The sequence below is a fragment of the Syzygium oleosum genome, unplaced genomic scaffold (genome assembly GCF_021117445.2).
Source record: "Syzygium oleosum isolate NSW1041296 unplaced genomic scaffold, Sole_v2.1 Sole_v2.26, whole genome shotgun sequence".
NCBI classification, from domain to species: domain Eukaryota; kingdom Viridiplantae; phylum Streptophyta; class Magnoliopsida; order Myrtales; family Myrtaceae; genus Syzygium; species Syzygium oleosum.
Genome location: NW_026607510.1, coordinates 4,363,755 through 4,389,271, shown reverse-complemented (window position 1 = coordinate 4,389,271; position 25,517 = coordinate 4,363,755). Strand labels below are relative to the sequence as shown.

The following is a 25,517-nucleotide window of genomic DNA, read 5'->3' as shown; positions in this document are numbered from 1 at the left end:
GGCTGAAGTTCAATGTTTGCAGAAGGTAATCTGTATCTTAGTCATAGGTGTTTCGTTTCATCCAACATATGTGCTTGATTTGTAATGGAGCTCTTTTCTGGTAGATAACTACTCAAGTATACGGCATAAATGTGTCGAAAGTCGTAAAACTTTTAAAAGGGATGTGATTATGTCTCTTAGTTAGCTCTATCTATTTTCTACGATTAGAAAATCTTCCGTGCCTTCTTATAAATGTTTCTCGTATGTGGCCACTAGCACTTAATATGGCTTTTGAATACCCATCAAACCATTTAAAAGAAGCCATGGGAAAAGTATGTTCGCCTTTTCAATCGTATAAGAGATTGAAAACCACTAAAGAGTGATTGGATTATCATTTGATCCGTCATTATCTCAATTGTATTATGATTACTTCAACTCATGGCAAAGGAGTTAGTTTTACTAGTGCAAGTACATGGATGCTGACTTTGACAGCACCAGGCTTTGTGCTGTTTCGGCACGATGCACTTATTTGACTCCATCTTTTTACAACATGATATATGTAAAAAGTATGCATAGTAGGCATCTGAGAAGAATTATGATTACTTCAACTCATAGCAAAGGAGTTAGTTTTACTAGTGCAAGTACATGGATGCTGACTTTGACAGCACCAGGCTTTGTGCTGTTTCGGCACGATGCACTTATTTGACTCCATCTTTTTACAACATGATATATGTAGAAATCTAAGCAAAATGGGAAAAAGTATGCATAGTAGGCATCTGAGAAGATTGACGTTAAACTTCACGTAAGTAATGCCCTTATCCTGCCCTACCGAGAAGCTTTTGTTTGAACTCATTTCCAGTCTGCGATCTGAAATTGGTCTTGTCTTCATTATGTTTCACGGATTTCGACTATTCTTTCTCTTGTTCGCATTTGGATTAGGTTCAAATGTATCAAGTTTTCATGATCCTGCTAAGCCTTTCCTTGAAGAGGAGTGTCTGTGACAGAAAATATTATAGTGCATGTAGCTTTCTAACATGTTGGACTTCTAGAATTGACGATCAGTTACGCACTCGGCCTCAAGATGATATCCACCACTGAAAAGACGTTCCACGTGAAGAAGATTTGTTAGAAATTGATGAATAAAGAGGCCAATCAGAAATTAGCCAAGAAGTACAAAGTGAAAATAGAGTCCTATAAATATAGGTCATTTGGACCTAAGCAAGTCTCTAAAAAGCTTTATTTTGGTCATTGTCTAGACTTTGGGATCGCCGTGATATAAAACTTCTAGAGGGTATTTCATCTTTCGGAAGACAGAGATACAGAGGGGAATTGAGAGTGCGAGGCGTGTGGACGCCAACACGTTAAAATAAGAAATGCATTCGTGGAGCCTGAGACCACGAAGACTCTCGTAAGAGTTAATACTCCCTTTTCTTGGTGAGGCAACTCTTAACCAAACAGTAAAAATTCGAGAAGCATAGAGTGAAAATAGAGGCCTATAAATATAGGTCATCGAGTGCTTGTTGCAGGTGCAGAGAAACTAAGTCCGCAGCCTCTTCATGCATCAAATCTTGTAGAATCACTTTTCCTAATACGATTCCCTCAACTTGTCCCAACTAATCCACCGAGATTTCCTTTTCAAAACCATATAACTTGCCTTTATTTATCCAAACTCCATAAATAATAAAACTAACAGTGATATAAGAGAAATTCCTTCGGTTGGTATTGGGCATTTGTCTTATCCACCTACTACTAAATTCACCTATCTAAATATCCAACACCAAAATTATGGCCAACTCTACCTCACATTCGATGTAAATAATTATAACTACCGGAGAATTAAAATCTTGAGGTACAAGATTTATGGGATATTGCGAAGAAAAAATATACGGCTCCGAAAGAAGGTGCAAGTGTTTCGGCAGATTAATTACAAAAAGATGCAGGGGCTCCATGTGTTATCCAGCAAGCATTCTCGAAAATGATTGGAGCTAGGGCATGGGTTACTGTACAAGAAGAGATTCAAGGCGCAATAAAGGTACGCAACATTAGACTTCAATCTCCTAGAAAAGGTTCGAAAATGCCAAAATGAAAGATGATGAGATTGTCGAACAATATTGTAGCAAATTAAAAGAACCAGTAAAGCAAATGGGGGCCTGCGAAGATAATATCACTGACCAAAGGGTAGTGGAACAATCCTGTTGTATTTTTAGGTAAGTGTCACCAATGTTTTGTCTACTACCATTTAGCCCATAGGCCCTCATTTGATTTACTACTTTTAATCTGCCACAATATTGCTGGATGGTCCCATAATCTTTCCTTTTAGTATTTTCAAATTCCCTTCAAGAGATTGAAGTCTAATGGGACATACCTTTGCTGTGCCTTGGCACTCTTCTTGTAGTATATCACATGCCCTATTTGCGGCGTTCGCTCCAATGATTTTCCAAAATGTCGTTTCCGAGAGCACTTGCTAGATGGCATGAAGACCCTTGCATCCTGTTGTATTTGCTCCGTCGGAACGCTTGCACCTTCTTTCGGAGCTGCATATTCTTTCTCTATGATTCCTATAAATCTTGCGCTATCAAGACAATAGTCATTTTTGTACTCCAATAGTCATAGTTATTTCCGTCGAAAGTATGAATAGATAGTGAGTGCGAGGTAGAGCTAGCCATAGTTTTGGTGTCGGATATTTAAGTGGGTGATTTTAGTTGCTGGTAAACATGACAAACACCCGATACCAATCGAACGAGACTATGATATCACTGTTAGTTTTTTTATTTATGGAGTTCCAATATATAAGGCTAGTCATTTGGTTATGAAAAGGAGAACTCGGTGGAATAGTTGGAACAAGCTGAGAGAACAGTTTTATGAAAAGTGGTTTTGCAAGATAGGTCTCTTCCACCCACTTCCTTAGAAAGCTATTGGCTCAACCTTCTGGAGTTCTCTTGATGTTAATATGTATTCTACATCTTTATGGATACTAGAATATTCTTCACCATTCTAGAAAATTGGATCAATATCAACAGAATCAATTTTACTATGATGAAGCAAAGGAGATGTCAGCGTGAACAATCTCATGGGAAAATCAGGCGAAAGTTGCAGCAGTCGGCTGCGCGGATATTTGCTCTTTCATATCTTCTAAATTCTTTTTTGCAGTAACTAGAACCTGAAATTTAACACTGCAATCACATCCCATCTTCACTCAACTTGAATTATCTCAACCCCATTACATTTACGGAGCAAAAAGAGAAGATTCGAAGCAATGAACATTCTTAGTAGATACACAAGTTTATGAGCCATGGAATCGCATTCCCCGTCTAAGCTGTCATATTCTCCAGCTTCTGATTGTTTATAAGAGTTTCAAACCGAACTCCAATGTGCAGCAGAAAGAAGGAATAAGAGTAGCATCTGTTGCATTTTACACGGGGTAGGAATCGTCGGAGAACTTGCTCTTGATCCACTTGAAACTGTTGCGCAGCGAGGACTTGAGCTTGCCCTCCATCGTGTACATGTTATAGCTGGCCACCCTCCTCCTCCTCTTGAGCTCCGGGTTGCCGGAACTCTCCAACCCGTCAAGGGCATTGCTGGGGCCATTGAAGCTGTACGACTTGGACCGTTCCTCAAACCCGAGCCTCATTTCCGAGTAAGATGCAGAGTAACCGTTGAATGACTTGCTTTTCTCCATATTCAGAGAGACCTTGTGGAGGAATGGCAGACTCTATCATATCTTATATAGAGACAAGAAATGTAGTGTACAATACATCCCGTGCATACCTATTTCAGTGCTATTAGCTCTATAATGCGGCATGCGTTGGCATCGACAGGACTTTATTGGGTTATGCAACAGCAAGAGGACGAGCCGTTTGTGGTGATGGGATGAGGTATGGTATCTGTTGATTAGATTTAAATGGGTTTAGTGGGAGACAACGATGGATTTTAGGGGTTCAATTACTTAAATGCATCATCCGTGTTAACAGGAAAGTCAATTAAGCTAACTAAATCATGCACGATACTCCGGATGCTAATTGATATGATGGATTTATTTCTCATTTCAAAGTCCGATCAAGTAGAAAGCCAAATTGCTCGTCGAATTTCATGTGCACCCAAGAGAACCCAGAAAGGCCAACATAGGAAATTTAGAAATGTGTTTGCAGGATGCTCCTTATTTTCCCCTGAAACAGAAGAAAAGAAGGAATCATGTGGAGATAAATGGGCATTGGTGGCCAGAGCTGTTGTGAGATAGGAGTGGGTAAGTTCTGACCAGTGGATTTGACCGCCGCTAGTGGGTGAATTGGAGCCAAGGTCCACAAGGCCCAATCATGTTCAGAATGTGGCACCTAACAGTTCATATTGATTAGCTGAGTGCAACTCCCACCTTGCCTGTCCTGTCCTTTCCTTTGGGGAGCAACGCTAGGTTGCAAATGGTGGCTCATTGTCTGATTAGACAAGTATGTCCCATGTGATGGAGAGAGAGTTAATAAATAGCGTCTCATCCAAGTCAAATGTTTGTGCAGAGGTAGTTGAGGCAACTGTCTTCAATAAATGCAGCCACAAAGAGGCATCTTTTAAATTTGGCATATATTAATAGAGACATGGTCTTACTGATAAAAAGATTAAAGGGGATGAAAACGCCAATATCACGGATATAGGATTCGACTCTCCCGCGGCTCTCTTGCAGGACAAAAGTCAAAAAATGAGGAGAGTTAGAGATAGGACAAACCAAAAAAAATTTGGCATCTATTCAATTTCTTGATTCAGAAAACCAGAACCAAGAACTTACTTCTGAAAGAGCTGAGATCCTTCCAGGATTACAAGCAACGTGCATGATTTTCTATTCCTTTGCCTTTGGATATAACACTGCTCTGAAAGCAACTATGCGGATTGCTTGGGTTGCTTGAAATAGATGAAAGGCGCCATAGATGTAGATTAGAAGTTTACAAAAATTCTTTCTACACTTCCTGATAGACACCATATTTTCCAGTCGTTTTGTAGTTGCTAACAATGGCCACCTACCTACCAGATCATACTCTAAAATCCGACGAGTTCGAATAACTCAATAGTAAATTATGTGCTTCACGGATCTATGAATAAGCCAATAGATATATAAACCGATAAAAGATGCAGCACCGAAAGAAGATTGACATGGATTACCCAAATTTTAAATAGTTCAGGAAAGACCTATAAATTTCAAATTCGCATACATTGGGAATAAGATGTGGAGGTAGGCAGAGTGTCGTTTGAATAACATTAATAGGGGAACAAAAGCTGTACACATGGACCATTGGAAGACCTATTAATTGAGGACATAAATCCTAAGAAGGGACAAGAATGACTGAATGCAACCAAATACACTTTAGCAACGGCTTGTTGCCCACCATTTGAAAAGCAAAAACTATGCAACAGATGCGGATCGCTCTGCCAAGACAATATGCGCACCAACAATACAATTGCCAGGGAGGTTTGACAAGGAATTACGTTGCGAAAAAATCAGCACCGTCCTCCACATCATCGGTCCTTATGCCGCTGCTTTGAGCCATGAATATTCTGTACACTCTTTTAGAGCACACCTCGCCTAATCTTCTGTCTTCACCTAGTAAACCTTCTGTCGTCAAGTCCTTAAGGTGAAATTCCTTTTCATGTACCTGCGATCAGAGATGTTGAAGCATCTAAGAATGATATCAGGAAGCTTCATTGGTCAAGAACTAAGACAAACAAATCACATTCTCTTCTAAATAGCAAAAAGTGAAGAGCTGTTGAGACAAATAGGAGACTTATTATTCCTGTAGACCACGAGGGACAAAATCTTCATAAAATGCAATGGAGTCACAGCATCTCTTTTTAGGTCATTTTAACTAAATTTTTAAACAAACTTTCCTACTATTCTCCACCAGACCCCACATTCAAGAGAATGCTAGCCACTTTTGCTCCTCAGCGTCTCTTTCAACACTTGGTAACTTAAAAGCAAAAAGCAAATTAAAAGCTTCCTTCCTTTCATTTCCAATGTATATTTAACTTTTAACAAGTACTTCACAGTCCTAGGAAGAAAATTATTCCGAGGCAAAAAACTTTAAAAAAAGAAAAAATTCAACACTTATCTCATGGATTTCTGGTCTCTTTGGATAAAAATCTAGAGAAAAAGATTTCCAGAGTACAAAGAGACTAAAATAAGTCCTATACAAAAGAAATGAAGTAAAAAAACAAATTGTAAGCATAGCATGCGGGATGCAACGTTCCAAAAAACATGAGAAGAATTTTATGCTCAGCTCCCAATCTGAGCATTCCTTCCAATCCTTCAACGGTGGCCATTCAGTTCACATGCACAGGGCCATCTTCAAGAATCCTCTTGTCCACTACTTAACTCCTGAGATATCGTTCACCAAGGTACATGTCAAACAACACAAACTCCTGGAACTAAGCAAAAAAAAACATGGGGAGATTTGTATCATGAAAGATAGAAAAGCATATTATAATCTTTCTAATAAAACTAATTGGTAGAAATTTGATAGTTATGAGCCAGACCTGCAAAAGCTAACAATCTCCACAAGTATCCAATACAACTGAAACTGCTAATTTTAGGTTGTGCAATGGAAAAATCAGCAATGCAGGAAAAATTAACCAGTGAAAGCAACCAATGGGAAATGAAACAAGTCTCGAAGATGGTTGGAAATGATCAGCTACTAATACGAGGACGGTTGCAAACAAGGAAGAAATTCAGCACCCCTTTTGGCTTCCTGCCATATGAAGTTCATGGAGCCCCAGAAATCAACAGGCTGATAGCAATTGAAAAGATGGACACAAATTACCAAGTTTTGACAAAGCTGTGCCATTGCATGTATAAGTCAATTGTATCGAGTTTCAAACAATTGTTTGCTATTGAACCCTGCAATGCGATCTCTTGCTAAGACTGATGGAGCGACCTTTATCGGTCACGCCTAAAGAAGCTCGTCCTTTTTCCCTCTACCATCTCTTTCTTCCATCACAAATGCTTTCAATGAAACCAGCTTTACAAACCTCCCCCAATTTCTCAATAATTCCTACTTTTAGTGGATATTGCTAACATTACAGTTGAGGATACTCGTCTAGAAACTGCATTTAGCATATCTGATTTCAGCACCTCAATTGCTAAACCAATAATATATTATGCAATTTTTCAACCGAACGAGAGCTTTAAAGCTATAAAACACAGGCAGAAAAATGCTAGGCTAGCACATTGCCATAGTCATAGTCATCAAATGTGACGGCCCACTGTCAGAATCAATGATAGGTAAAAATTGCTTGAGAAGATGCTTACAGTTTTGTCTGGGTCCATGTAGACATTCAAAAGAGATCTCATGGTCGGGTACTTCTTCCATATAGCCACAGCAAATCGTGGCTGTACCTTTGGAACAGCCATCAACGCTTTCAACCTGGTGGTGAAACGCCAGACAAAATATGACATGAGAACTGCCCCATATAAGGTAACCCACAAGTTGCTACATTTCCAATAAAGATAGAGCATGCAAAGGAGGAGTCTTCTCTCTTCTTTTCTTCATTTTTGCACAGAAAAAAGGGTGAGAGGGTACTGGACTTTCCTATGCAAAAGAGGAGTCTTCCTAAATGTCTAAGTCAATAGCAAGTTTAACATTACATTTTTCTCCTCTCTTTTTTCTCTTTTGGGATTGGGCTGGGGGAGTTGGGGGAGGCCTCAACTAGATCTTAGTAATGTGGACTGTACCCGGGACAGAGAAAAATACACTACTCTTTCCTCGGAATGGCTGAATCCTTATCAAGAAACATAAAAAATAAGAACTAATGCATAGTTTCAGGCGCTAAAAGAGGAGCACAATTAATATGGAGTGCACAAGCACAATGAACAAAACAACGCAGACAAAGAAATGTGAATTTTGCTACTGGGGTTCCTAATCTTACAAGAGTTGCTAAAGCTCATGAATAAGGTATCGACTGTCTCGTAGTAAATCTGTAATCATAAAATTGTATTTGATCCAAGAAAAAGGGATTGTGTCCCTATCAAATGATCATAATAAAGGATGATGTCGGGTTATTGAAGATTTAGGATAACAGCAAAGTGCAGCTCATTTTCTACTGTGCTTTCCTTTTCTGGTTATAATCACCAAGTTGGATCATACATCTAAGTCTAGAATTTGTTAGTTTTGACTTCTAAAAAGCAAGACACATTTTTTTGCTGTCCCGCAAAAAATTACAACATTATGCAAGCGTTAAAATGTGAATCGAACTGTTAACATTTGTACATTCTGAAAGTTCTGGATGCTTAAAATTAGAATAAAAACCAAAGTATGCATGCCGCAACATTTGAAACAAGTAAACAATAAAAGTCACTCCAGACAACCTATAAACCTCTTCCCTTAAGTCAATTGCAAACTCCTCTCTAGTCTAGGCCACATGAATGCCAGCAACCAACATCATAATTCTCAGCGATGCGTTTTATGGTTTTGACTTGGGGCACAACAGCTTCAAAGGAAAGAGCATGTGTTTCTGTTATAATCCACTCATTCTTGACTAGGGTCAACTGAAGCCTTTAGTTGATGCTTGACTTGATGGCATCACAATTTGTAATATTGGTTGTCAAAGGTGCATTAATGTTTTAAAACAACATTCAAGTCCATCACTCATTCTTGAACTGCATTCTGCTCACTCCTAGCTGTCATATAGTAGACATAGTTTTACTACTAGGTGTGGTTACTGAGTAATTAACCTGATTGATTGAACAGTGGTTGTACATGTAACTACAAGTTTTTCTAAGACGTGGAACTCCCCCTTAAGTAGAGAAACCTAACATTCATGAAATGCTCCCACTAACCTAATGGATCGAGAAAAATACTAATTAAAACCTCATCTTAGATGAATCTGAGAGTTATTATCCTCTAGCTGTTCATGGAAACAATATAAAACGCGATACAAGTCTAGGCTAAGGGAAAAAGGCATCTCTTACAACCCTTTCACATTTATATGCTATGCACAGTGCGCATCCTTGTTGTAACTATCTGTTGACAGTAAAAAGGGTAATTACCAGCAGTTATTTTTAATTAAGCTCCTGTCAAGAGAACCCGTAGGAATGATGGATCCATTAGCATTAACAGAAAGCCATGATAACTTCTTTCTGCATTTCAAGATACAGCAAAATGTCAGATTGAGGACATTAAGCTAAATAGCTGATTTAATTTGCTGACATTCATTCATAAACAAGAGGCCTATTGATATTCTGGAGCAATACTTCAATCGTTTAAAGAATGACCTTCAAAATGATTAGCGACAACTAAAACTCTACCTTGCTCCCATTCCTCTTTAATTTTTTTTTTTTTTTTATAAAAGCAAAGAGTAAAAAGTTAAAGTCAATCCAAACACATCTAGGTAACTAACTCATTGTTCTGTAGAGTGCATGAATGTTTGTACAATTTAAAATGAAAGAAAAATGATAGGAAGTTGAGAGAGAGTTAATCAAATGTATAATTCAAATTCCCACCCCCAACAAAAAACAAGATTCTGCCGGATGAATCCAAACCTATAAGGTACACTTTTCGCATAACTATAAAACTTTTGGTTGGAAACTCTGACAAAATTTATCATGTTGCAGCCATGATAAATCGAATTTGGCAAAGATACTAAACAACTATACAAATCGTTTAAAAAAAAGGACGGGAAATTCATCGATTAAACAAATAAGAAGTTCAATTCTAGTGCCCCCAACCCCCTCCCTCCTCGTCACCCCCCCCCCCCCCCCCCCCCAAAAAAAATCAGAAAAGAAAAAAACAAAAAAATCTCAGGCGACCACCACGGGATGATCGTAACCGGCTGTGGCACCACTGCTCACCATCTTTGCTTGGAAGGAAACTTTCATTCTTTTCTTTAGGGTTTTGCTTTATCTTTCATGCTGTCCAAACCAAGGGGGATTAAATTTGTCCCGCCCAAAAACTATACCTAGAGTTAAATATGAAGTTATCCAGGCTTCTCCTATCCAAGTGCACCACCATACATCGGATATGATATTTCTATCCCATATGGGCTCCCAAAGGCTGCCTGAGGATAGCTTCCTAGCTCAAGAACAGAACTTGGGTTCTAACTCGATTGTTATATTCACTTTAAGTTACTAGAATTGAGAATCATAATTTTATGCCCGGTGCAAGACAAAAGAAGGCTGCCTATTCTATTATTAATTAGGGTAGCCTTTTGATCCTTGCCTGTATTGGCAGGAGGCTAGACTGCATGTTAGACCAACAATGTGCTCAGCTACTTCAGGTTCATCTATGCATTGCCTGGAGTGTACCCTAGCAAAATGCGTTGTCATTCTGGCTAACGCCTGCAAGTGAAATTTTAAGTGTTATCTTAATATCCAAAAGATAATAACAAAACTGCACAAGGACTTCCAAACAGAGGCAAGTAAACACAAGGTTCATAGTTGCAATATGTTAAAAAAAGAAAAGTAGTCACCTCCTCAACTGGTGGTCGTTGCCAACCGTTACTGGCTGGATTCTTGTACTGTTGCTGCTCCCTAACATATGATGCAAAAACCTATGCATCAATTTACATAATAGATAAGCGCTTATGAAGCTTAAATCCAGCAAGTTCTAGACAGCCTTGTTCAAACCAGCAACCGCATTTCATATTCATTACAATATGTTCCAGTGATGATCATCACAAGAAACTAGTTACCAATGTTAATGACAGCAAAGAAGCCCTTTTAGTCGAACGTGGTTATGACAGCTAGAAAAAGAAAAAAAGGTATAAAGAATAGTGACAACTGCAGATTGTTTAGATCAAACACACTGCAAGAATTATTTGATGTACATTTTTGTACATACATTCATCGACAGATACAGGAATTAAGGCAGATTTCTCTTTCTGGTCAACCAGACTCAAATTGTTCCAGTTCTTAGACATGATGTCAACTGATATAGTGATCTTATACAGGCTCTCAGTTGAGATTTGCTACTAATCATCCGCTAGTATATCATAGACCTATTCGTCCCTCCGAAACCTATCTTACACAACATCCAAATTTTCCAGAATCCAGACTACCTCTGACTTGCAAGCATGTGGGGGCTACTCCCATAGATTTAACTGGTCTCAATAGTGTAGTTGCCAAATCAACTTGCATCTTCTCTATGGGAAAGCCAGAAAAACCTCCATTTTGCAGGGGCCAATACTAACTAGATATTGTGATTTGAATCTGACCAAAAAAAAGTGATTCAAGGAGGGTTTCTTTTTGGTGCAAGTAATACTAGTGCCAGATAGAGAAGAACCTTTCCTCTTACTGTATTACATTTGAGAACATTATCACATAGAATTCCTACCCTCTAAGAATGTTTAAATAGTACAAGTGTTTACAAAGTGCTAAATTAGGTGTCATCGCCAATGAGCGTAATGCTATGTCCTATAAAGAAAACATGTTCTTGGGTGGGAAGTTTCCGAGTTTAAAGATATTAAAGAGACGACCTCTGTTTTTCTCTCTGAGGGTTATACATAGTTACAGTCTGTTGCAACATAAGAAAACGTAGGCTACAGTTTTAGAGAAGGTAGCCTACCTGAACCAATCAATAAGAAAGGTAGCCTACGCGATTCTTTTACATCATTGTAGTTCTTTTAAGCATAATTGTATCTTTTAAGTTATTCCTTTTACCTCTTGACCCATAGTGAAGTCACTTCACCACATAAGCATCCTCAATCAGTTTAAGTTGTCTTGATGTCCAAACTATCTCGATAAATTCATTAATCTAATCTGTAAATGGGGCCACACCAACTTTCTCTTGAATATAATCATTTGTAGTTTTTGCCGTAGTATGCCTACACAAGCAAGAAGCGTTTCAAAATTGGCTATACTCAGTTTGCACGTCGTCCTTTTTTCCAAGAATTTCGTCGCGCAAAGCATGCCTAGACAATATGACATTAAGTTTAGCGGCATGAATAGCCCTGAGCGAGGTAATTCTTTCCTAATCAATGAAGGTGATGGAGCAGCATACCATAATGAGGTCATCATGAGCACTCTCCTAGAATGTTTTTGTACTTTTTGAAAATTCCAAAATCAACTATAACGACAATGAATCCGGGAATACAGGACACACTTATCCAAAGCTTCTGCCTAGTTTGATAAGCACTTTATCTTAGTTGGTAAGGGTAGATTGAGTCTTTTTTTCTTTATTGACTGGAAGTGGACGTGATATTAGCTATTTGGACAATTTATATACCTAAAATATGGATTCATGTTTGATATCTCAATTTTATGACAATGCAAGAGAATTGACAGAGCTAAGTAAGGGCAAGATATGAAAAATACACAGTTTAGCATAATCAGATGGAGACGTCTTACCTTTTGTTAATGTATGCCATCAACCTATTTGTGAGGTAGCAAACCGTATGAGATGGATAAAGACTACGGATTCCATTTAAATGATCAAAAAGGGACCCACTTGAAACGAGATTGCAGAATTCTTCAGCCTCATATACAAGTGTTATGTATGAAATAACTGTTTCTTTAGGACAAAGCTGCATGATTTAGAAAGATCAATACATTAGTATAGCATCTAAAGAAGCAGAAAAGAGCAAGTAAAAAAATACATGCAAAACTACTGACAAACAAGGCAAAAGATGACATGGAACAGAAAAGAAAAACAATTGAGAATATTGCAATGAACGCCCAGTCTGCAGGTTGATCCCCTGATATTCCGATTACCTGGGAAGAATTATCAGGACGACATCTAACATCAACTTCTCAATACAGCTTGAACATTAGACGATTAGGAAATGATGATGGTGTGGTTAATAATTCTCTATGATCTACTTAATGCAGAAAGAGACATTTCAGCATCATTTTCAAATATGTTCATATGAATCTATGTAGCTAAAATTCTTTCCAGCAAGGTCATAACAAAAGCACGAGTATTAAATGCATTAAAAAAAAAGATTAAAAATATAAGAATGAGAGCTCTAGAACTGATTGATGAGTTAGTGAGACCGATATTACCTAGACTGTCATTCATTATAGATGGCACATGATACCGGTACCAGCACACAGTATGTACCAGAACTGATTGAAAAAATGTTGTATCAGTTATAGGATTAGAAATTTGTCCCGAATTGTAAAACTCTTCTTTATGTTTTTTTTTTCTCCTGTTGCTTGGTAAGATCTTGTAAAATGGTTTTAGCAAAATGGACTCCTCGAATAAAGTTTTGGAATTGAGAAACATATATACTGTGCGTAAATAAAAACTAATTACAATATGTTGGCATAGTTTTAAGGTTAAGCCATGTATTCTAACAAGTTGAAAATGCATTATTAATCACTCTTATTGGATACATAAGAGTTTTTAACAATTTCGAAGAACGTTGACGACACCAAAAGTTCTTATCCAGCAACTTTTATGTCTACATCAGTCGCTAAATAGATAACTGAAATGGGAATGTTGAATAAAATAGAAGTGTTTAACAATACACTTGTTTGATAAAACTAAAAATTGGCGACTGAGTTTCACGTGTGGACCACCTTAAGTGCTGAGTTTAGAAATAAAAACTGTTTAATAATAGTTGATAATTAAATATTGAAACCTATTAATAATATAGTAAATAAGATTCTAAATTCCATTAATTACCTTTCCTTTTAGACAAATCCCCTTAATTACTTCTACTGAACAAATTAACCCCTTCCTTAACACATTACAACACCATTTATTTCGCGGAAAATAGACTATAGGCAAACATTTTCCCCATTTTTCAGCATTTGAATCGGTTAGGAAAATGAGTCAACGGAAAATCTATTTGTAATCATCGGAAAATCTATACTTCATTTCACAAAAACGACTTACACTTTAAAAAATCAGAAATTATTTTCCAAAATACAATTTGACCTCCGGCATCATAAGACCATCCTAGGTTGGGGTCCTCATGGCCAGACCCATGTCCCCTTGACTGAATCCTGGGACACCAACTCTCGGACTTAGGACCTCACCTCGTCACGGGTCCCTAGCGGCCTGCACCTGAGACCCCAGTGCTGGACTCTACTGGGTTGTCGAGACCCGAAGTTGGTACCTTGGCACCCAAACACAAGGACCCAATGCCCAAACACGGGCCCCTTGCAGCCCAGACTTGGATCCGCACCACTAGGATTCAATACCCAGCACCCGAACCTAGAACCCCGGACTCAGGAAGACCCCGATGCGCGGACCCGGGTCCCCTGTGGCCTGGTCTTGAGGTCTAGACCCAGAACATCAGAGCTCTGAACCAGGTTCTGGGACCGGGCCATTTGTTCATGATTCTCTCACTTCACAGCTATATTCCTCCCTTCAACTGCAAAATCGACCTTAAATCTTCACTCTCAGAAGATACATTTCCAAGCTACCACTCATCAATCGCCATTTCTCTGATTCTCTCTCAACAACAACGGCTTCTCCTTCTTTGACATTTTAGGGCTCTCCATCACTCGCTCCGTAATCTCCATCTTCTCAGTTCATCACCTGCTCCATCACTCGCTCCAGCAACCTCTACGCATTGCTCTGCTTATTTGAACCTCACTCGTGTCCCTGCTGAGTTGAACCTCACTTGCCTTGCACCCTCAATAGCTTCCATAGCTATAATTCAACTTCTTTTCATTTACATCCTGTAGCTCTTTCTAAGCTTTGATGAAGTCACTTCGTTCAATGCTCCTCCAATTTGAAGAGTCAAGGTAAAATTTTTTGTTCTCATCTATTTTAAAATGAAGTGCATATTAATATGTAGACATCAATGTTCTGAATTAGGATTTAAAAATTGATATGCTAGTCGAGGATGACGTGTTTGGCAAGCTCTTAGAAATATATTTGGAAATAGAATTTTTGCCTTAAAATCTCATGATGTAATGGGTCATTTCTCATTGAGCAGTCAGCTACAATTTTCCACTAAGTGCCAGGACCTGCGGCCCTGCAGCCCAGTACCTTGATGGTCCTTGAAGGCCTACATCCGAGACACCCGTGCACGGGTCCCTTGTGAACCGGACTTGGATTCCATAACCCCAACCCGAGATCTTGGCTCCCAGACCCAATCTCCCAATCCCTGAACCCCTAACCTGGTGCTCGCCCCCAGGACCCCATCACCAGTCCTCAGGTGCCGGCAGCCATGAACTGGGACTTCGGCGCCAGCACAACGTACTCAGGACTGTGCTCTAATCTTTTCTTCAAAAATGTATTTCATAATTTTCTGCTAACAAATATTAGAAAATGACTTCTGTCGTATTTCAATGTAAACATTCTTCAGAGGAAATTCTGAGAAAATAATTAATCAGTACGGCTTTCTTGGTTCAAAATGGATATTGCAGTTAAGTAAATAGTTTACATAACTTCTACTTGGGGAAGGGCAAAAACAGATAGGTTCCTCTAGTTACGATAAGTACCTAATAACAATATACAAATCAATACAGAAAATAATTGTAATGACCACCTCAATAATGGAGAAGCTGGCCATGCACCAAAGACATCAATACATATATTGCCCAGGTATTTTACAATTTAATTTCTTAGAACCAATCCTCCCAACGATGCTCCTTCTCCTAGGTTGCATGATTTCAAAGTAAGCGTAGAGGAAGACAGGTCGATTGAAATATATTACCACATTAACAGCTAAAGATCAACATCAACAGGTGATGGAAACCAAGACAAATCATCGGCCAAAATTATACAAAAAAGGGAGCAAGATGATAGCTAGTTCCAAATCAACATCATCGTATACCAACAACATCCGTGCCCTATGAATATAATGATATCTTAAAATCTCTGAACGGTGCAGCATCTGGGTCATTGACTTTTAATAACTGCAATTGTTAGACCACAGTCATAAGAATGTAGGGTAAACTCATTCTCCAGTTTTTGCTTAACGTTCTCCATAACACTAACTAGAACACCTATCTTTTCAAAAGTAATAGTGAATAAAATTAGAATTGTTCCAGGCACACTTCCTAAGGAGGTATCATTCATATACATTCCATAATTTTTCTGCCCATGGCAATAGATTGATGTGCTAAAGAAACCATTCAAAGGAACAACTGTGGCCAATGTCTATGACATGCATTATATTGGAAGAATTCATTACAATTCAACTCTTCCACTTGCATTACCATTGCTATCTCCATTGTTATATATATATAATCTACTTGTTGGACTGATGCCATATGTCACAAAGACAGTTTCTAATGACATTTTGTCAATTTATCATGCAAAAGATGTTACTATGACGAAATTTTCCCTTGAGCAGAACGCATAAGACCCTCTTCTATCTAGCTTATTCTTCATAATTCCAACAAATTGTAGGAATTAAGAACACTATCCCAAAGTAGCCCAAGAGAGAGAAGGTGATTGTACATCCTAACTTCCTCCATTGCATCTCCCCATAATCAAAAACAGATCAACACAACGTCATTAGAGTCAACAAACCTTGGATTTTTCTAGACGAAGATTAACTAGTTTGCCAGTGGAAATTAGCAACACTAACACGGGTGTAAGAAGTGAACTTTGCAATAAATCAGCTTTCAAAATTGTGCACCTTATTCACATTGGTTGAAATATGTATTGATTCATTCTTAATCCATAATTCCAAATCCCATTACATGATGAGCTAATTCAATTCTAGCAAACCAAATGAGGTCTATATTAATAAGTATCCATATTACGTCGATCGTATAACCACACTTAAAAGGCTTTTAAAGCCATATAGTAATTTGAAGTTCATGCAAACTCAGGTATAAAAATGAAGAAGAAGCTATTAGGGATCACAAAATAAGGCATGCAAAATGTCAAATAGAGAAATCGTAATATTTTGGAGCACAGAAAATTTAGATGCCTCAATCACTATTCACCTGTGATAAATGTTCTGGAACTGTCATGGTCCACAAGATTGATCTTTCAATCGGATTCGCCTTTATGCGGAACGTAAGTCCTTTATCAGTAAACCTAGAAAGAAGATGACCTGGAACCAAAACTTGTTTGATTAAGATAGTGAGGTTATGACTTTAATAACAAGTTTGACATGATTAAACAAAATAAAATGACAACGAGGAAGCATTTTTATCACCTTACCTCCAATTGAACCCATTTCAACCACTTTTGCATCAATTTCCGCTACAATGGATTTCAAGGCAAACTTCCCTTTCTCCCATTTTTGCTTCTCTTTGTGCAACTTCTTCAACTCTGCGGCTTCAGCCTTCATGATAGCTTGTTGCAATTTTGCTTCCTGCACAATTGATTGAGGTAGATTAATCAACCTTAAACACAGAAAACTAGCAATAATCAACCATTTGCTGACCTCTTTCTTCCGTTTCTTCTCTTCCTTCATCCTAATCTTCTCCTCATCAGTCTTCTTGTTTTTTGCTTTATTTGCATCGTCCTTCTTCTGAGCATTTTGTTTTGCTTTGCTTTGACAATTTGACTTCCAATCCATCTGCTGAGCACTATCTTTCTCCTGAGCATATGATTTACTTCCAGTCGGGTGTTTTGGCTCATTGTCCACCTGCTCCATGCCAAAATTTTCTTTGTCGGGACAATCATGTACCTAATTAAATATCAAAAGACAATAAAAACAAGAAAATAAAAATCCTTGCCCTTTTTTTGCACATGTAGTGTAAACAAGAATTTGATGTCTTTCCTTGTCATCTACGTTTTACTAATCAATTAAAATAACATTAATAATACTAACAATAATGGTCTTTTGCGTGATAGGAGAAATAATTGATGACCTAGCAACTAAAACCAGCCATTAATCAAAATCATAAACCAGCGCAGTCCATCTGTAATATCTCCCCATGAAATCCTTAAATAGGTGAAAAGTTAACATCAATGTTTTGTGCATATCAGTATCAATAGTAAGTACTAAAATGTGAAAAGAAAAGGAAAACCAACTCGATACCATCTCACCACGAGTTACCTGGTAAGTGTACACGTCACATGGCAACTGTGCTGGACAGGCACCACCTTCAGATGTTTGAATTAGATCGTCATTTCCTAATAATTATATTTCATTCATGTGCAATACATTTTAGCACCAAGGAGAAGTGACGTTCCTAGTTTAATAATAATTTAACATCAAATGTGGCTCATAAGAAAGAACAAGAACATCCAATCTGAAAATTACTTACCATGAGAATCTGTGGAATCTACAACATTTATGCCATGTCCAAAATCTTTTACTGCATGAGAAGCAAAACTGGCCTGATTCGCCTTCCATAGCTCACTTCCGAGAAAGCCATCAGACTCATTATCAGATTCCAAAAAAATCAGTCCGCTAATACCTGGATTAAATATGCAAGAAACAACAAGAACATGAAGAATGACATCAGAACTGAACAAAGAAAATGCAACTATGATCTATTTCGCTTTCAGAACAAAGATATGTAGATATTACAAAGAAATTATAGAAATAGGAATTAGCATTAGCCATTAAAAATACCTAGCCTAAGTCTAAACTTAGTGCAGGCCAAACAAGACAAACCTAAGACCAACACATCATAAGCATGTGCATGCACACCCAATGCCAGCGGACATGCAATGAAGGATTATGTGCTACTGCATTTGCAAAAAATATAGAGTTCAGCTAATCTATGGTCCAAAAAAAAATTAGAGCCAAAGATGCAATTCTTACTGCAAAGCAAATTAGAATTCAAACACAATCTTTTGAAAGGATCACAGAGAAAGATGTGTTCAGCTACTTGTGTAACAACAATCAAAGAATGATTGACATGTCGAAGCAGAAATTTCTATCCAAGACCCAGAGTGCTAAAGCTGTTACTTGAGAAAATCTTCGATTATAAGCATCACAAGATGTAACTTTCAATACTATCATTTCTCAGCATTTACTCTGATGATGACAATTTCTTCTGGAGGTTTGGTCAAATGGATTCCCCAGTCAATAGACCGTATTGGTTTTTTAAAGGATTTAGACCTAAAAGATTAATTTTACAAGTAAAATGGGCCATCAAACACAAAATCATGATAGTTCATATGCCAGCATTATCTGTGTGTAAGAACCCATGATTGTCACTTCAGTTCAGGTCACCCCGTGCAAAATAATGATATCTTAAATCACTCCTGATGTAGCATTTAAGTCTCAGAATTTCAATAATTGTGATCAATCATCATAAATCAAAAAGACCACGCCAAAAAAAAACGTAAGGTAATACTTCATTACACTACAACATTATCTTGTCAAACGTGATAGCTTTATATGATTAGAATTGGTCTGATCGCTTTTCCCAAAATTTTTCCATCCATGGTAGTAGATTGCTGGGCTAAGAAATCATTCTAAGCAACGACAGTGCCAAGTGTCTGTAACATGCATGACATTGGAAGGAGATTTATTTCAATTCAACTCTTCCACTCTGTGACAGACGCTGTCTCCACTAATATATATCATAATAATATACTTCTCTTACTGATCCAAAATGTCACAGAGACAGTTTCTAATGACATTTTGTCAATTTATATAGAAATAAATTATAATGAAGAAAGTTTTAATCCCACGAGCATGATGCATAAGACCCTCATCTATCTCGGGTTACTCTTCATAATTGCAACAACTATAGGAGTAAAAGAGACACTATCCCATAGGCAGCCCCAGAGAGGTCTTGTGCATCACTCTAGAGATCCTAACTTTCTCCACTGCAATTCCCTGTATTCTAAGACAAATCAACAGAATGTCAATAGAGTTAGCACAATTTACATTTTACAAAATCAAAAGAAGAAGATTTATTGGTATGCCAGTGGAGATTAGCAACAGTGAGACGGGTATAAGAAGTGTACTTTGCAATAAATCCTTTGCAATACTGTGCACCCTATTCACATTTGGCATTGGCATCACTCGATGAACAATTTCATGAGCCAGAAAATCCGCAACCAGGGACGAAGTAGCGGAGAGGATTTGCAGAGCGCCATCACTAATAAACATCCTCACATCAATTCCAACCAGACTTAACATTACTTCGTACAAAAAGATCCTTGTCATGATATTCCTAAAACTTCAAAAAAAGAGAAGGAACGAACATAAGAAAACAAAATCCTGTTAGTATGGCTTTTACAAATCTAAACTTTGCTCCGAAAGCATTTCTTTCATGATTTTCTGTGGAAGTGCTGTGACTACTGACCAGCGCCACATCCACCATCCATTGCAATGACAGATTTGATGAAACTCGTTTTGTTGGTATCCAAAAGCATTATGAATAAGACTGGAAGTGCTAAAGCCGTTGCATGAGATCAAAAACTCTTCAAATACCAGCACCATCGAATAGAACCTCTAATACTATCTTCTCCCAGCATTCATTCTCATAATAAAAGTTTCTTTTCGAGGTTTACTCAAATGGGTTCGCCTGTCTGTACTGCATATTGGTCACATTGATTGGATTAAGATCTAAAAGTTCTAATTTTCCCAGTAAAAATGGGCCATCAAACAAAACTTCAATTTGAAAAACACCAGCAGATTACGTTATATGTCAATGTCAGTTCAATTCCACTCGCAGTTACAGATTCATCTCCCGCATAGCTGGAATAGCATAAAAAAAACAAGGCGTTCGATCAAATTCAACACCGCGACAACCACGAGTCCCCTGCGGAAACAACAACCGCCGAACCGATTCCAACAAACTAAGGGAGACTACTAACCGGAGCATTTCGGAGGAGCCTCGGGAGCCCTAGCTCGGTCGCCCAAGGAACCCGACCCCGAACCCGTCCTCGCGGTGCACCTCACGATGGCGACGTCCGACATGGGAGTCTCGGCCACGAAGGAGGGCGTGGAGGCGGAGGCGGAGGCGGGGGCCGGTTTCTGCGGCGTCGGGTCGTCGTCCACGACCAGGACCGTCGGCGGCGGCTCCGGGCGGCCGTCGCGGCAGACGCGGCGCTTCCGGGAGCGGGCCGGCGTGGGAGTGCAGAGCACGATGCGGTCGTCTTCCTCGTCGGAGAGAAGAATCGGGTCGGCCATTTTTGGGGCGGGTTTCTTCGATCGGAGCGAAGTGATTGCAGAGCTTGAGAAATCGAACAGTGATCTTTTCGAGCGCGAAATCGCCGGGAGAGACGCTGCGGCGAATTTGCAAATAATTCTTTTGGGAAAATAACACAACACGCCCTGAAGTTTGCCTCGATATAAAACGGGATCCCTAAATTTTTAATTTATTTAATATGATCCCTAAAATTTAGACCTATTAAATGGGTAGATCGAATCGGGTTTGGATCGGGTCATAAATGGTCCGATCCAAATTGACCCATTAACTCATTTATGACCCATTTATGCGTAATGCAATTTTTTTGACCCATACCCAACCCACACTCAATCAGACCCATATTGCTAAAACACTTCCATATTTAATTAAATCTAGAAAAATTCATATCCAAACTGAGATGAAAGTGCGAAGTGAGTAAGCGCAAGGTTGAGTAAGGGCGAGAGAGATGAGTTAAGTTTAAATTAGTTGTAAACTCATTTATGACCCATTTACGACTCATTTATGACCCATTCAATACTAATATTAGACTTCTACCTAGTCATGGCCACGGGCCGGTTTTGGCTCGGAACCGGCCCGTGGCCTACAGGCCCGGTTCCAGTTCCAAAATTTTTGAACCGGAACCGGCGGTTCCAGTTCCGATTCCAAATTATTTTTAAAAAAAAATAATGAATATTTTAAAAAAAAATTCATTATTTAATTTTTTTTTATAAAACAAATTGAACTCTAATTGCCATGCATTGTAAGTGCATTGATCTCCAATTATAATACTTGGCTTGAGTGTATTGAACTCTAATTACAAAGCTTGGCTTGGGTTTTATAAACAACCCCTTTGATGGTCTCTTCATTCTCAATCGATGTGGGACTCTCGGCTTGCCTTGAACACCTTCAATGTGAGACTCTTGGCTTGTCTTCATGCAAATGGCAAGAGTCCCACGTCGAATGTAATGAAGAGACCATCAAAAGGGTTGTTTATAAAACCCAAGCCAAGCCATGAGCATGTGAAGTTGTATGCATTTTGTGGTTACGATCCTTTGCTAGTTAAGAGCAAAGGGTTCCATTGGACCGCCTAGAACTGGACCGGACCAATGGTCCGGTTCCCGGTTATATGATTTGCCGGTCCGGTTCCTAGTTCTAAAATTAAAGGACCGGTCTTACCGGTTTGGTTCCCGGTTCCGACCGGGAACCGATCACCCCTATAATTTTCATTTTGATTATAATTTATATTGAATAATTCATTATTTCATATTTTTATAAATTCATTATTTTTTTATTTCATAATTTATTTTTAAAATTTTTAAATTACGAACCGGAACCGGCCGGCTCCGAACCGTGGCCATGACTACTTCTACCCATTTATGACCCATTTACTAAATATAACTAACCCATTTATGACCTATTTACTAATATAAGGGTTAAGAAATGGTTTATGACCCATTTTGACAAATCTACTAAAATTTAACCCAATATGCAATGTGATCCATGAACTTTTAATTTATTCAATATTATCCTCAACTTTTGGTAAATGTTCAATGTAGTCCATAAACTATATAAAAACGTTCATTGTAGTCCTTTCATTCATTCAAGTTCAGGGATTAAATTGAACATTTTCATATAATTCGGGGATTATATTGAACATTTACCAAAAATCAAGGATCACATTGAACATTATGCTGAAATTTAGGAATTACATTGAACAAATTATAAATTCAGGGGAAAATTTCAATTAAGGGCCCCAAGTGGGGTCAAATTCTCAAAAGAGGGCCCAAAGTGAACATAATGTGAAATAAGGGCATGAAGTGCCCAATCAGTCTCAAATAAGGACCTGAAGTGCCCAAAAAGTTTCGAATAAGGGCCTGGGTCGCCGGCCGGCCAAAATGCCCACCGGCCGGCGAGAATGTTACTATTTCGGCACCGAAACAGTAACTTTTTTAATTTTTTATTATTTTTTCCTTTCTGTTTTTCCTTTTTTGTTTTTTTTTCTTTTCCTTTTCCTTTTCTTTTTTTTTTCTTCTCTTCCTCCGCCGGCCATAGCCGGGGCCGGCGGAGGTCGCCGGCCTCAGGCGAGGCCGCCCTCGCCATCGTCGGCCGAGGGCCTCAGGCGAGGCCGCCCTCGCCGGCGTCGGGCAAGGCCGGTCTCGCCTGCAACGGCAAGGCCGACCTCGCCCAGCAATGGCAAGGTCGAGCCTCGCCAGTTCTAGCGAGGGCTCGACCTCGCCGGCAGCTGGCGAGGCCTGACCTCGCCGACGTCGAGCGAGGCCGGTCTCGCCTGCAACGGCAAGGTCGGCCTCGCCCGACGCCGGTGAGGTCGAGCCCTCGCCGGCAACTGGCGAGGCCAACCTCGCCCAGCCCAGGCGAGGGCGGCCTCGCCTGAGGCCGGCGACCTTCGCCGGGCCCGGCTATGGCCGGCGGAGGAAGAGAACAAAAAACAAAAGAAAAGGAAAAGGAAAAGAAAAAAAACATAAAAGGAAAAACATAAAGGAAAAAAAATTAAAAAGTTACTGTTCTGGTGCCGAAACAGTAACATTCTTGCCGGTCGGCAAGCATTTTGGCCGGCCGGCGACTCAGGCCCTTATTTGAGACTTTTTGGGCACTTCGGGTCCTTATTTGAGACTGATTGGGCACTTCAGGCCCTTATTTGATACTATGTTCACTTTGGGCTCTCTTTTGAGAATTTGACCCCACTTGGGGTCCTTAATTGAAATTTTCCCTAAATTCAGGGACCACATTAGGCTAAAGTTTAAAGATTGTTTATGCTGTTATCATTAATTTTTTTTTCTTTTCAAGGTAATTCCAATTTCGACACACCGTAATTTGTAAATGTTAGATGAAATGTTGAAAGAAGATACATTTTTGGTAAGGGAAGAAATAATTAGTACTTCACGGTAGAGAAAAAACTAGTTTTCCAATTTACAAAGTTAATTACCTCATTAAAGTTTCGTTTGTTTCGCGAAAAAATTAGACACGTTTCAGGAAAATAGAAATATTTTTCGATATTTAGCTAACATCTAAAAATGAATTGAAAATTAATTTCTGTCGTTTGAAAAGGACAAATCAGTTTTATTTTTCTAATGAGATGTGCACAATTCGTGCAATATAAGGAATATATATGTTATACAATCAAATTCTAAATTAATTTTATCGAATTAAATTTCCATAAGATAAATACTTTAATAGATTGTAAACAATTATTTTTCTCTTATGCAGCATTGAGCCTCAATGGACGCGGGCTCAAGCATGGGAGTTCTGAGCACTAGCATTAGGGGCTTGAGCATGAGTGCCGAGACCCAAGCACAGGCAGGAGGGTCTCAACCACGAGCACCGAGGTCTCGGACCTCAGCCTCGATAGACACTAGCTCGAGCACTGGAGACCTAAGCTTGATCACGGAGGACCCAGGGACAATCTTTGTGGACTCAGGCCTGAGTGTCAGGGACTCAAGCATAGCTTTTGTGGACTCAGGCAATATATGGAGCAATTGAGAGAAAAGATTAGTGATCTCACACAATAAGCCACGGCGAGGAGGCGACCATTCCAACCCAATTTTCACTGAGTAGGGTCTATCACCAAAGGAATGGCAATGACAAGCGATTGGATTGAGCTCATGAAAACCGTAGCATTGTGAGCATCAACTTCGAGGGTGACTCTTTATTATCCATCCCTAAAAAAAGCATATGTGAGACATCAATAAAGTCAAAGAATAAAGATGCGGAAGAGAGGAATCTAAAATTTATGTATATTTTGATATATATATATATAGTAATGAAGAATACATTAACATATTTATAGGTTTTATTTGATAACTATCCTAAACTAATATTTCAATTAAGATATACATAATTAAAGGAAGAAATACGTGCACCATACGCATACGGATAATCAACAAAAATATCATAATTATCTCTAACACGGGAAATTATCCTAAAAAGATCCCTAATTTTCCCTAAGTCCGCTCAAACTGAAGGTCAGCTTGAGTTTAAGATTAAGTGAAACAGTGCTATGAAAACTTGTTTCTTCTAAAATCATCACTCAGTGGATCCAATGCAGGGCGGTGCATAGTGGCGCATGTGATGGCTCCAAGCTTCCGTTGACGATATTTCAGTTTGTTGCTCGTCTGAGGGCGGCAAGTTTGACGGTGGCATCGGCTTGTCGAAACAAGAAGTGAAAACGTCAAGAATCTAAGGCAACAACATGCATCTTTTGTCAACTTTGTTGTTGGAGCCGAATAGCACGCGTCTTTTGCGGTCAACTTTGCTGTCGGAATAGTAACTGAACAAACGTGGCCGATATAGCTGGTGTGGCTACTGTTGACACCTATTTTTAATTTGCCCAAAATTAATTGCACAAAATTTAGGAGTTAATTTTATTTAATTCCTAAAACAAAAATATTTCTATTTAAATGCATTGCATATAGAAATTAGGTACATTTGCACTAATAGAGTCTATTATAGAGTTTAATTTAAAAAAAAAAAAAAAAAAATCGAGTCGGGCCGGGTCGGAGCTGGGCCGACCCGGCCCATTTCTTTTTTCCTTTTTTCCCCCGGGCCCAGGCCCTTTTTCCTTTTCTTTTTTCCCTTCGCGCGGGCCCGGCCC

At 38.9% G+C, this 25,517-nt stretch overlaps 1 protein-coding gene and 1 long non-coding RNA gene across 6 annotated transcripts; both read right to left on the bottom strand.

Moving 5' to 3' along the window:
* Nucleotides 1-3,145: 3,145 nt before the first annotated feature.
* LOC130135007 (uncharacterized) lies at nucleotides 3,146-4,023 on the bottom strand. The gene is made up of 2 exons (XR_008814501.1): nucleotides 3,748-4,023; nucleotides 3,146-3,670 (listed from the first exon to the last, which is right to left on the bottom strand). It is a non-coding gene; the product is annotated as an uncharacterized LOC130135007 (long non-coding RNA).
* Nucleotides 4,024-5,094: 1,071 nt separating this feature from the next.
* LOC115682013 (crossover junction endonuclease EME1B-like) lies at nucleotides 5,095-21,034 on the bottom strand. Of its 5 annotated transcripts, none has more exons than XM_030606140.2 (12): nucleotides 20,595-21,034; nucleotides 18,080-18,232; nucleotides 17,869-17,945; nucleotides 17,251-17,496; nucleotides 17,025-17,178; nucleotides 16,805-16,914; nucleotides 12,296-12,471; nucleotides 10,420-10,480; nucleotides 10,170-10,288; nucleotides 9,002-9,091; nucleotides 7,265-7,379; nucleotides 5,095-5,615 (listed from the first exon to the last, which is right to left on the bottom strand). In XM_030606140.2, the coding sequence occupies exons 1-12, from the start codon at nucleotides 20,908-20,910 to the stop codon at nucleotides 5,445-5,447; spliced, it is 1,788 nt and encodes a 595-aa protein (XP_030462000.1). In that variant the 5' UTR covers nucleotides 20,911-21,034; the 3' UTR covers nucleotides 5,095-5,444. The 5 variants fall into 5 exon arrangements, with proteins under 5 accessions (XP_030462000.1, XP_056159235.1, XP_030462001.1 ...); XM_056303260.1 differs by having other exon boundaries at nucleotides 17,251-17,454; XM_030606141.2 differs by having other exon boundaries at nucleotides 17,869-17,915.
* Nucleotides 21,035-25,517: the final 4,483 nt, after the last annotated feature.

Coding starts and splice junctions, on each gene's coding strand:
- LOC115682013 (XM_030606140.2), bottom strand. CDS start 20,910: ATGGCCGACCCGATTCTTCTCTCCGACGAGGAAGACGACCGCATCGTG. Junction 17,946..18,079: donor AGATTCCACAGATTCTCATG/GTAAGTAATTTT, acceptor TATAATTATTAG/GAAATGACGATCTAATTCAA. Junction 10,289..10,419: donor AACGACCACCAGTTGAGGAG/GTGACTACTTTT, acceptor TTTCACTTGCAG/GCGTTAGCCAGAATGACAAC.